The 11,395-nt window shown below is 42.4% G+C and overlaps 2 protein-coding genes and 1 non-coding gene across 6 annotated transcripts in view; all 3 read right to left on the reverse strand.

Moving 5' to 3' along the window:
• Positions 1-2,835: 2,835 nt before the first annotated feature.
• On the reverse strand, positions 2,836-6,505 carry C2H12orf57 (chromosome 2 C12orf57 homolog). The gene is made up of 3 exons (XM_070736159.1): positions 6,162-6,505; positions 3,602-3,778; positions 2,836-3,160 (listed from the first exon to the last, which is right to left on the reverse strand). Exons 1-3 carry the CDS (start codon positions 6,235-6,237, stop codon positions 3,009-3,011), a joined length of 405 nt encoding a protein of 134 aa, XP_070592260.1. The 5' UTR covers positions 6,238-6,505; the 3' UTR covers positions 2,836-3,008.
• Positions 6,506-7,982: 1,477 nt separating this feature from the next.
• The window catches only part of ATN1 (atrophin 1), a 71,900-nt gene continuing 68,487 nt past the window's right edge, over positions 7,983-11,395 (reverse strand). For 3 of the 4 annotated variants that reach the window (XM_070742015.1, XM_070742016.1, XM_070742018.1), the window contains 2 exons: positions 10,907-11,000; positions 7,983-10,616 (listed from right to left, as the gene is read on the reverse strand). In XM_070742015.1, the coding sequence (XP_070598116.1) occupies positions 10,946-11,000 (55 nt within the window). In that variant the 3' untranslated portion in view covers positions 7,983-10,616; positions 10,907-10,945. The remainder of the gene's footprint in view (positions 10,617-10,906; positions 11,001-11,395) is intronic. The other variant, XM_070742017.1, reaches the window with a different exon arrangement.
• Positions 8,042-8,102, reverse strand: LOC139163323 (U7 small nuclear RNA). The gene has a single exon (XR_011558473.1). It is a non-coding gene; the product is annotated as a U7 small nuclear RNA (small nuclear RNA).

Below are 11,395 nucleotides of genomic sequence, written 5' to 3' on the forward strand. Positions count from 1 at the left end.
AAGGTTAGAGAAACAACCCTCGTTCTACGAAAAACATACAGAATACTTTTAAAAATACTTTGAACTGAATTTTTACTGTTACTCCTCACCATTTCACAGGACTGAGCTAATGCTATCCTAAACGCAGTCAGAATTGTCTGTTGTCTAGTTTTCGATTTAAGAGATGTTGGAAAAAGGCTCAATAGAGCCCTCTAGCGACATGAGCCGTATAGTGCAGACAAAAATGGTAACGCTGTAGATATTCAATAAGCCCATTCATGGATAAGCCAAACCCAGTTTGGGAGTGCATTTTTCAACCAAAATTCCTCATCTTATTATGGAATTATGGATTAATAATTCGGGAATATCCATGGCATTACTCAGAACTTTCTACAATTTCTTATGATGAGTGGGTATCCCAAACTTAATGCCCCCCAATCTCATGAAGTTTTGTGAAGTGTGGGCTACTCATGAAGTTTCTCAAGTTTGGGCTACTTCAGGAGATTCAACTATTTAAATAAAACCAAAAAAAAGTCTTCCAAAGGCAGTATCCTAGATGATGTATTGCTAATCTTTCAGCTCATAACAGGTTCTCAAGTTCCTAAGTAAATGAATTTTTTGTGAGCATGTTTGCGTTATAGAATTCCCTATGAATGTAGACATCATATAAAAACATAACCTCACTGTGGCTTTTCATTGCAAGTTCCATGATTTATGAATGTGTTTTATAAACTCACCCAATTGTTGATTATTGAATAAATTGTGGCTAAAATGTATCAATTATATAGCAATGATTACCAGATTGGATAGCTTTAGAGCAGAGGTCTCCAAACTTGGGAACTTTAAGACTTGTGGACTTCAATTCCCAGAATTCTGGGAGTTGAAGTCTACAAGTCTTAAAGTTCCCAAGTTTGGAGACCCCTGCTTTAGAGCATTCAGGGGTATCCAGCTACATAGGGCCCCAAAAAGTTAAGTTGCGACAGTGCACTAAAACTGCATGTTTGTACATGCATGACCAACCCATCCCCACCAAGGCAGGACTTCAATTGCAGAGTTGCAGTCACCATTATTATTTTATTATTATTATTATTTATTAGATTTGTATGCCGCCCCTCTCCAAGGACTCGGGGCGGCTCGCAATATAACAAATCCAATATATTAAAACAACATCTAAAACCCATATCATTAATACCATACAGCTCAGTCATACCATACACAAAACTATACTAGCCTAGGGTAGCTCAGTTACCCCATGCTTGGTGACAAAACTGGGTTTTGAGTAACTTACGAAAGGCAAGGAGGGTGGGGGCGGTTCTGATCTCCAGGGGGAGTTGATTCCAGAGGGCCGGGGCCGCCACAGAGAAGGTTCTTCTCCTGGGGCCCACCAGACGACATTGTTTAGTCGACGGGACCCAGAGAAGGTGAACTCTGTGGCACCTTATCAGCCGCTGGGATTCATGCGGCAGAAGATGGTCCCGAACGTATTCTGGCCCAATGCCATGTAGGGCTTTATAAGTCATTACCAACACTTTGAATTGTGACCGGAAACTGATCGGCAACCAGTGTTGGCAAGACATGGGCGAATCTAGGAAGCCCCATGATTCCTCTCGCGGCTGCATTCTGCACGATCTGGAGTTTCCGAACACTCTTCAATGGTAGCCCCATGTAGAAAGCATTGCAGTAGTCAAACCTCAAGGTGATGAGGGCATGAGCGACTATGAGCAGAGACTCCCTGTCCAAATAGGGCCGCAACTGGTGCACCAAGCGGACCGGGGCAAACGCCCCCCTCGCCACAGGGTAATGGATAGATGGGTTTGTCCTTGGGAGGCAAAACCCACAGCTACTCTGTCACCATCCTGGCACTCCCATCCAATGAACATGAGCAGTGACTACATCTCTCTCAGGATGCTGGCTAAGGAATTCTGGGAGAGAAGCCTAAGCAACTTAAAGTTGCTAAGGCTGAGGACACTGCTTTTAAAATTGTCAATAGGGATCCTGATACCGTTATCCTCCAGCATCTGGTTTGTTGATTGTATAGGACCATGATGGCGAAGCTATGGCATGCGTGCCAGAAGTAGCGCGCAGAGCCATCTCTCTGAGCATGTGAACCATCCTGTTGCTCTTCCAGGCCAGCTGGTAATTTCAAAATTATTTCTCCAGAACTGTTGACTAATTGACTCAATGAGAGAGACCCATCTAAAAAACCCGCTACTTTCTTCCTCCCTCCCTCCCACCCACCCAACCCACTCACTTACTTTCAGACTTTCTACTTATAGATCAATGTATTGATTGGGTTTATTAATTTTTTAATCCCAGTGCTATTACTTTATAAGTAAGTTAAGGTGGCAAACATATAATACTTCCTCCTCCTCTTATTTTCCCTTCAAGAACAGCCCTGGAGAGATTTGGGCTGAGTGACTAGCTCAAAGACACTCAGCCAGATTTCATGCCTAAAGCAGGACTAGAACACAGGTCCTGCTGGTTTCAAGGCCAGCATCTTCACCACAACACCAAACTGGCACTTTGTTCTTTCCTCCTGGGGCTCCAGGTGATTACAGAACATTACTTCTGCTGATTACTTTATATAAAAAAACCTTGAGAGGTTGGCTTGAGAGTAACATACAGCTCTACTTCAGATATTTAGACTGGAAACAAATACACTTACCAGTAAATTTGCAAAGAGAAATTGTTAGCCTGTTATTTACAAAACATTTTCTACCAACCCAGCCTGGCAATTAGAATGATGAAACGTTTAAATAAAATGGTACTATGAAATACGAGTGAATAAACTAAGATCTGACATTCATTAAAATATATTTTAGTAAGCAGAACTTACTCAGTCAGAAATACGATGGGTCATATTTACAAGAAGTTTTTATTCATAAGCACAAAAAAATATGAAGGACTATAGAAAAAAGTCAAAACACCTCTTCCATGATAACGAAAGAAAACAATGCCCAAGTTCCAGCCAAGTTAAGACTTGATGTGGAAACAAAAATAACAACACATTCCACCACAGGTTGCCTGCTTCATGATGTGGCAACTGCACCCCCTGCGCCAGCACCATGGGGAGGTAGAGTCATTGGGGGCAGAAACATAGACTTCAGCTTCCCAGACATGCTTGCAATTTCAGGATCCTGAGACTCGTATGATTTTATCAATCTGGCAAATTTTAGGACCCCTAGAAAAGAAAAACAGTATTGTTAACACGACAATTCTGATACCACACCGCTTTTCTTAGGATCTCTGTGGACTGTGTAATACACAATCCAGGATGGGTAACATTCTTCAAGAGCTACATTCATTTTCCCTATCATGAATATATTGTCTTTTTCATTCATGAAAAGAAAAAACAAACACTTTCTTCCCCTTTTGCTACTAATTTTCTTGGCTTGATCATGGAGAGAGTCCAGGGGTACCAAAAAAAAAAAGGGTCTGTGGTGTGTGTATGTGTGTGTTTGTATTTGTATGCCACCCTCTGTGAGAGAGATGAGCAGGTTCTAAATTTAATAAATATAAATAATGGCTCAGATCACTGGGTGTGCTGGATAATCAACCAGGCACAACAGCTAATTCATCCTCCCCCTGCTGCTGCTGCCAATTAATTCAATCATGAACTTACCTTCCCCATCATTACTGAAACCATAAGCTTTGATCACATCCTGTTGTATCTGGGTAGCCACAGGAAGCAGGAATTGAAGCATCTTCCCCATGTCATTGCAGGCATTGTCCCTGGCTTCCTCCAGGCGCTGAGCATTTTCCGGTGATCCAAATGCCTTGATCACTTCCGCCAAAACCACTAAACAGAAAACAAAAATGTTGCATTCTATTACAATTCCCACCAGTTGAAGTCTGAGAACCTTTGTAAAAGCAGCTTGTTTCTCTCCTGAAGTAGCACAATACTTGAATGACAGCTTTGCATTTCATTCTCCTCTGACCCAACAGTCATCTTTAGGACAGCCAGGGAAGGTCTAAAGCAGTGTTTTTCAAACTTAGCAACTTTTAAGATATTTGGACTTCAACTTCCAGAATTCCCCACAGGATGCTGATTAGGGGATTCTGGGAGTTGGAGTCCACAAATCTTAAGTTGCCTAGGTTGGAGACCCCTCTGCTAAGCAATAACATCCAACCCCTATTGTGCCAATACCACAGTACAGTATTAAGGACAAACATTATTGAGGAATCTAGGAGATGCTATAGATTATTGGGAGGAAATTGGCCATAATGTGGTTCACACTGTTTTCGAAAGTGTGCAGCTAAAGAGATATCCAACATTCTCCATAAGTCTTAAGACAAGACTTTAATCGGTCCTATCCCAGTCTAGCAACAGGGTCAATTGTTACATGCAAATAACAATAGGTTGAATTTTAATATGAAGCTAAGAATCACTATTTGTATTTGTATTTATTAGACTTTTATGCCGCCCTTCTCCGAGGACACAACAACATGCAGTACAAACAATATGTATACAAATCTAAGGTAAAAAACAGTAAACTAAAATCCCATTATATAAAAAACAGTCAGTCTACTCAATCACGTCCACACATAACATTTAATGGTCAGAGAAGAAGAGGGCATGATCTAGCTGCCCCATGCCTGGCGACATAGATGGGTCTTAAGTGTCTTGTGGAAGGCAAGGAGGGTAGGGGCAGTACGAATCTCCAGAGGGAGCTGATTCCAGAGGGCCGGAGCTGCCACAGAGAAGGCTCTTCCCCTAGGCCCCGCCAGACAACATTGTCTGGTCGACGGGACCTGGAGAAGGCCAACTCTGTGGGACTTTATCGGTCGCTGGGATTTGTGCAGCAGAAGGCGGTCCCGTAAGTAATCTGGTCCAATGCCATGTAGGTCATCACCAACACTTTGAATTGTGTCGGATAGATAGCTATATAAATGTGAGAGTGACAGAAAGACAAACAAATTTATAAAAGATCTTTAGGACCCAAAATCATGATTAAAAATACACTGCTCAAAAAAATAAAGAGAACACTTAAACAACACAATATAACTCCAAGTAAATCAAACTTCTGTAAAATTAAACTGTCCACTTAGGAAGCAACACTGATTGACAATCAATTTCACATGCTGTTGTGCACATTCAACTTTGTACAGAACAAAGTATTCAATGAGAATATTTTGTTTATTTAGATATAGGATGTGTTATTTGAATGTTCCCTTCATTTTTTTGAGCAGTATACTTTCCTTTAATTCAAGCAGAAAATGTTTACCTCACAAAACACATTTTTGAAGGGAAGAAGAAAAAAAGACTCTAGAATTCCCTTGGAAAAATGTCTTTTCAAAAGAACCGGCAATCAACTATTTCTCAAAACTGTAAGGCACAACCCCCAAGACGTGGGTCCTGGAGGATCCCCATTTTTTAAAAAAAACTGATTTTAGAGGCAGAGGAAGAGCTCAAGACTCTGATCCTCCCTTTGTCTGCAGAAGCCACAAGGGGGAATTTGTAGTACCCAAAACTGGAACCCCCGTTTTTCTAGATTTAAATCTTAAAATATCGAAATGGTCCTTTTTCTTGGCCAACTTCCAATGAAACCGTTCCCTTTTATTGTCATGCAAATCTCACTTTGGGGGTAAGGCGGACTCTCGTGGTGGTGTATTTTCCTTTTTTTAATTTTTTTTTAAAAAATTAGTTCCATATTCATATTCATTCATTCATTAGTTCCATATTCATCAATGCATATACCACACAAACATATCCATGACATATATCACTGCATCTCTCTAGCTCAGTGTTTCCCAACCTTGGCAGCTTGAAGATATCTGGACTTCAACTCCCAGAATTCCACAGCCAGCATTCGCTGGCTGGGGAATTCTGGATGTTGAAGTCCAAATATCTTCAAATTGCCAAGGTTGGGAAACACTGCTAGCTGGTCTCTTTGTCGTAGTGTATTTTTCCAACCCGCCTCCCCTTAGCTTGCCTGCTCTATTTGATTGGCAGGGCGCTTCTCTGTCTCTCTAGCCACCGACCGGGGCCAGGCTGCAGCCCGAGCACCGGCGGCAGAACAAGCTGGGCCGGAGGCTTTTGTGGGGCGGGGGTAGACGTGGCTTCGGAGGCGAATAAGGCTCTGCCGCCATGCAAAGGAAGCCCCCCCCCCCCCCGTCGTATCGCTAGGCCCCTTTTACAGCGCCCGCGCTCCCCCGAAACCTGCTCCGAGTTGCCGCCTCACCTTTGGCCTGCTCCGCGCTTAAGGAAATCTGCGGGGCCTGGGCCGAAGCAGTCGGGGGACGCTGCAGGCTTGACATGCGGTGGGCCGAGAAGGTGTATGTGTGTGCGTGTGTGTGTGAGGGGAGAAGCAGAGGATGGGAGGCGCCCGCGTTCCGCCGGCAAGGCCTGCTGCTGCCTCCGTCGCTGCTGCTGCTCCAGCGCAGGCCTGCAGAGAGAGGCGCCCGCTCCTCGCCCTCGGCCTGTGCAAAGAGACTCGGCAGCCCTCCAAGACCCTCCTCTGCCAGGCTTGGAAACCCGCCTCTCTGCTTCCGGGGCTGCAAAGCAGGTGGGAGGCTTTGGCATCTCAAGTCACCGAAGAAAGCTCGGGCTCCGACGCCTGGATCTCTCTTTTTTTTCTCCAATTCGGGTTTTTAAATATATATATCTACTGCTCAAAAAAAATAAAGGGAACACTCAAAGAACACATCCTAGATCTGAATGAGTGAAATATTGTCATTGAATATTTCATTTGCACAACAGCATGTGAAATTGTCAGTCAGTGTTGCTTCCTAAGTGGACAGTTTGATTTCACAGAAGTTTGATTTACTTGGAGTTATATTGTGAGGTTTAAGTGTTCCCTTTATTTTTTTTGAGCAGTATATATAAACAAATGAGGGAGGATGGGCACAAAGCGGAATAGCTTTGGGTAAAGCCCTCGCTTTGTGAGAAAGTATTCCGAGGTAAACCTCCAAGGGGGGGGGGAGCCCTGGAAAAGAAACGAGGGGGCTTCTCAGCTTTTCTTTTCAATTTCGTCCCCTGTCCAATCTCGTATACCTTTTCTTCCTTTCATATATCTTCTCTATTTTTATATCTTTTTTTCTATCCCTTTCTTTATATATATTACTACATGTCTATTCTCTTCAATGTGTATTGTGTATTGTACAAATAAATAAAATAAATTGCAATCCATAGGCCGTGGTGGCGCTCTCTCCGTTTTCTTCCCTGTCGCCGGCGCGATGCTCTCGCTCGAAGGCTGAACGGGAGATTGACAGCTGGTTGGATTTTCTGGGGCTGCATTAACACACTACTGTATCTCGGGGGCTCGGTGTGGAAGTAATCAGGATGCTCGAGTTTGCATAAAATAAGCCAATAGCAATAGCACTTAGACTTATATACCGCTTCGCAGCACTTTTACCACCCTCTCTAAGCGGTTTACAGAGCCAGCATATACTGTATTGCCCTGGGTTCTCATTTTACCCACCTCGGAAGGATGAAAGGTTGAGTCAACCTTCCTCCATTAGTCTGGTTATTGCGAAAACACCCCAAGTTAAGCGGGTAGGTTGTAAGGCATTATAATTTAGGAAACGTATTATAAGTTAGGGAATGCTTTGGACGCATTACAGTATTCCTAAAACTATCAAACAAGTTTAGGACTCCTGGTAGTTTGTTTCTTTTTTAAACGGAGACAAATTGCACTAGGCCTGTTAATGCAAGGTTGTTGTACAGATTAATTGTAATGCTACAACCAAAAATAACTTCAGCTTTGAGCTCATCAATATTGCAGCTTCAAAGTAGTCAACCTCCGAGTCCAGATCGACACTTCCGTGCCTTTTCTTGGCATTAATAGGAAGTGGCCGTCTACGCTACCTTTAAGAGTGGTTAAGTTACTTCCCCCTTCTATAGCCGTCATTAACTCCAATGTGATCCATCGTCCACATAGCAGCAAAGTGCAGCCTTTTTGCGCTTCCTAGAAAGCCGAACAGATTGCCAACAGCTCCCTTGCAAAAAGGCTCAAATTATTTGACGCGGCCGGCCCGGACAAACAAAAGGCAGACAGCAAAGAGCAATTTGCAGCCTTTTAATTTCTTACATAGATACATATCTTACTTTGACGAAATTTAGGGGGGCTCTCCGCCACAGCAGAAAGCCTACTAGACAAATACAAAAAGAGCTGAAGTCACTTAGATGGAAGGGCGCGCGGCATTCACCCAGGGAGAACAGAAGACGTTCCAGGTGTTGGTGAATAAAATATGAAGGCTCGATTCTGTCCCATCGCTGGCAGTATAAAAGCAATTATATAAAAAAAGAAAGCCCCACCGTATTTCCTGCGGGAATTATGTATTTATTCCTAAAAATTTAAGCTTTGGGCATGGTAAAAGCCGTATGCTAAAGAGATCGTTTTTCATTGGCCAAGAGTTTTAAAACCGCGCCCTGCCAATGACGAAAAGGGGAGGCGGGGAGAACCGGAAAGGAGGCTCCGAGAACTGTGAACAGCCGGAAGGAGCTGCAGCTTGGCTTTTTCCGTGAGAAAGCCGAGCTGCTCTGGCTATATCATTCCCCCCTTTTTTGGTGTCTTTAGGTCAAGCGAAACCAAGGATGGGAAAACAGTGAAATCATTTTTGGGATCTAGTAGGTTGAGGATTTTGGATGGGCTCTTCACGCTAGGGAATTTCTGTACAAGTATGCTGTAGTGTGTGCAGTTTTATACACAAGCCGTTTCTTGAGTGTTTCTAATCCTCTAAACCTGAGGACTTGTGGCTTCATTTCATGCCATCTCTTTGCTTTGCCCAGGGATGCCAATCAGTTTGCTACCTGGGCAATTGTGCCCACTTGCAGCTGCATTAGACCTTTGACCCAGTCCCCTAGTTCAGACCTGCTAATAAAATATGTCTTTACACTGGGGAGGAAGTAGACCTTCAACAAAACCTACTTGCATTCCAAAGAACGCAATTCGGACCAAGTATCTAAAAGACATTCTGAGATTAAAGATAATTAAGTATCATTTTTTAATCTCGTGCCTTTTCCCTCTGCTAGCAGCAGAGAAGATGGCCAATATTCTTGAGGATTTTTCATCAACTTAAAGACCATGCTAAAATGATCAGTAATTCACAAATCTCATTGTTGGGGATGTTCATACAGAATATGGTTGTTAAATGGTACTATTGGGGAGGGGGGAGCTAGTAATTCCTATTTATCATTTCTGGTGCTTCATTCCACCATCAGGGCAAGGGTTTTCTCTGTGAGGGAAGTGTGTCCCATCCACATAAATCAATGCTCAGGATGCCATGAACAGGATCCCACAAGTCAAACCTGTGTACAGCTGACCAAGTCATGCTCTCATATGTGCAGTCCTCTACTATACAGACTGAATGGAATGAATCCTTGATAAACTCACAAGGTGCTGCAATTATCCAAGGTGCTACTTTCAAGAACTCCATGCAATTGCCAAAACACAAGGACCCTACCGAGCTGCAAAAATAGCGGGAAAAGATATTCTATTCCACTCCAGCAGAGAATAATAGATCCTGTTTTCAAGGTATCTTTTTTCATTCCCCTACTTTGCAACAAACTAGCAGGGAATGTAATTTTAAAATCTTGATTACTTGATAATAATAGCCCCTGGGCATGCAGAAAGAAAATATTAAAACATTTTGGAAGGCTTTTTTTTTTTTTGGCTACTTGGCTGGTTTTGTTCTTTAAGAGCTGCATTTATATATAAATTAGTGTGTGTTTGTGTGTGTGCGTGCGTGCCTGCATCTGCACACCCATGTATGTGCTGGGTGGAACTGGTTGTGTAGGGAGATTCTCCTCCCATAACTGACTTTCTTTTAATGTTCTTATGTAAATATATATATATATCTATATATATGAGGACAGATCAAGATATACAACTGTGAAATTAGACACACACATGGGGAGATCAAGGATTCACAAATTGCTACGCAAAACTGCCACGTCTAACGGGATGTGTATGAGTACATCGACTGGAATGGGTGAAGGGAAAAGGAGCAGTTGCCATCAGACAATTTCAACCATGCTTTCCACTGTGTGGCCATATTCATCTCCCTCACTAATGAAATGAGAGCGAAATACACTTGTCGTTCCACAGTATTTTCCAGAATCATCGAAGTTCCCTCAAGGCATGGATAGAAAGGCAGCTGCTCTCTTGAAACCATCTCGTGGTGCTATGCACCCCTTAACTTGGCCCAGTCTTTCGAGGGGTTGAAGAGGAACGTGATAATGCCTTCTTGTAAGTCTGACAATGCAATGTTCCTCAAAACCATCTGGTTGTCAAGGTACAAAAAAGGGAGGCCCCATTTAGCCCCATTATGCTTTGAATGACATCCACCTTAGGGCCAGAGAGTGTGGGGGGAGCATGGCAGGGAGAAAAGGGATGCATGACAATCCACACCTTTTCTTACTAAAACAAGGGAATGTCGAACCATTTGTCCAAAATCCTTTTTTGGACTTTCATATCTTCCCTTGTGCTACCCTTCTCCCCCCCCACCACCAGTTGTTTAGATTTGTTGATTTAGGGAACTGTGTCACTACGTAGGTAGCTTCTCCCTCATCCAGAGTTTGATGAGTTGATTTTTCCTCTCCAAAAAGAAGCAGCAGCAACAACAAAGGATAATGACATCATTTGGGGGAAATGGGGTCCATTTAAAGGGGCTTGTCACTTTCTTTTTTCAGGTGACTGTAAAAACAAGAAAGGAGGGAGGGAAAAAAGTGAACACAACATCGTTAAGTTGTATAGTTAAAAAAATAAATCTCTATGTAATATAATGGACTATGTAATAATGGTGTTGAGAAAACAATAAATGACAAACCCACAAAAACAAAAACAAAAAGATTTGTTTTGCAAAGCAAATTAAATAACAGATAAACTATTCTGATCCTAAAATAGTATTCCCATAAATACCTGGATGAACAGGCATATCTTCAACTGTGGGCTGAAATAAGATAGTGTAAAAATCAGTCCAATACCTATTGGGGAAGAGTTAGTTGCCATCCATTCTACCAGCCTTAGTTGTGCCCCAAACCTGCAACTTTTAGTTCTTTCTTCTTCCTGCAGCAGCAACTGCCATAGAAAATAAAACAGTCTTGGCCTCACAAGTATTGGGAGGGCCCTTAAAGGAAAGGGAAAGACTGATAGTCATTTGGAGTCAGTCTTTGTCAATTTAATTTCTGGTTGGTTGGTTTTCTTTACCCCTGAAAAGATTCTCAGAGTAGCATACAAACTACAGTTACAATAGTGCAATATCATTAAAATACTACAATATTTCAATTGAGGAATTTACACCCTGATAAAATCCTGGAGTTAGTTTACAAAACAAGTCCAAATAAAAACCTAAATATCAGAACAATAATAAATCAACAAAAGAAAACCAATTGAAATAGCTACAAGGTTGGGTTTTTTTAAAAGAAATTTAAATACCCCTGAGAACAGGATAGTCTTTGTTGCCTAAAAGGCAG

This window comes from Erythrolamprus reginae, chromosome 2 (assembly GCF_031021105.1).
Source record: "Erythrolamprus reginae isolate rEryReg1 chromosome 2, rEryReg1.hap1, whole genome shotgun sequence".
Lineage (NCBI taxonomy): Eukaryota > Metazoa > Chordata > Lepidosauria > Squamata > Dipsadidae > Erythrolamprus > Erythrolamprus reginae.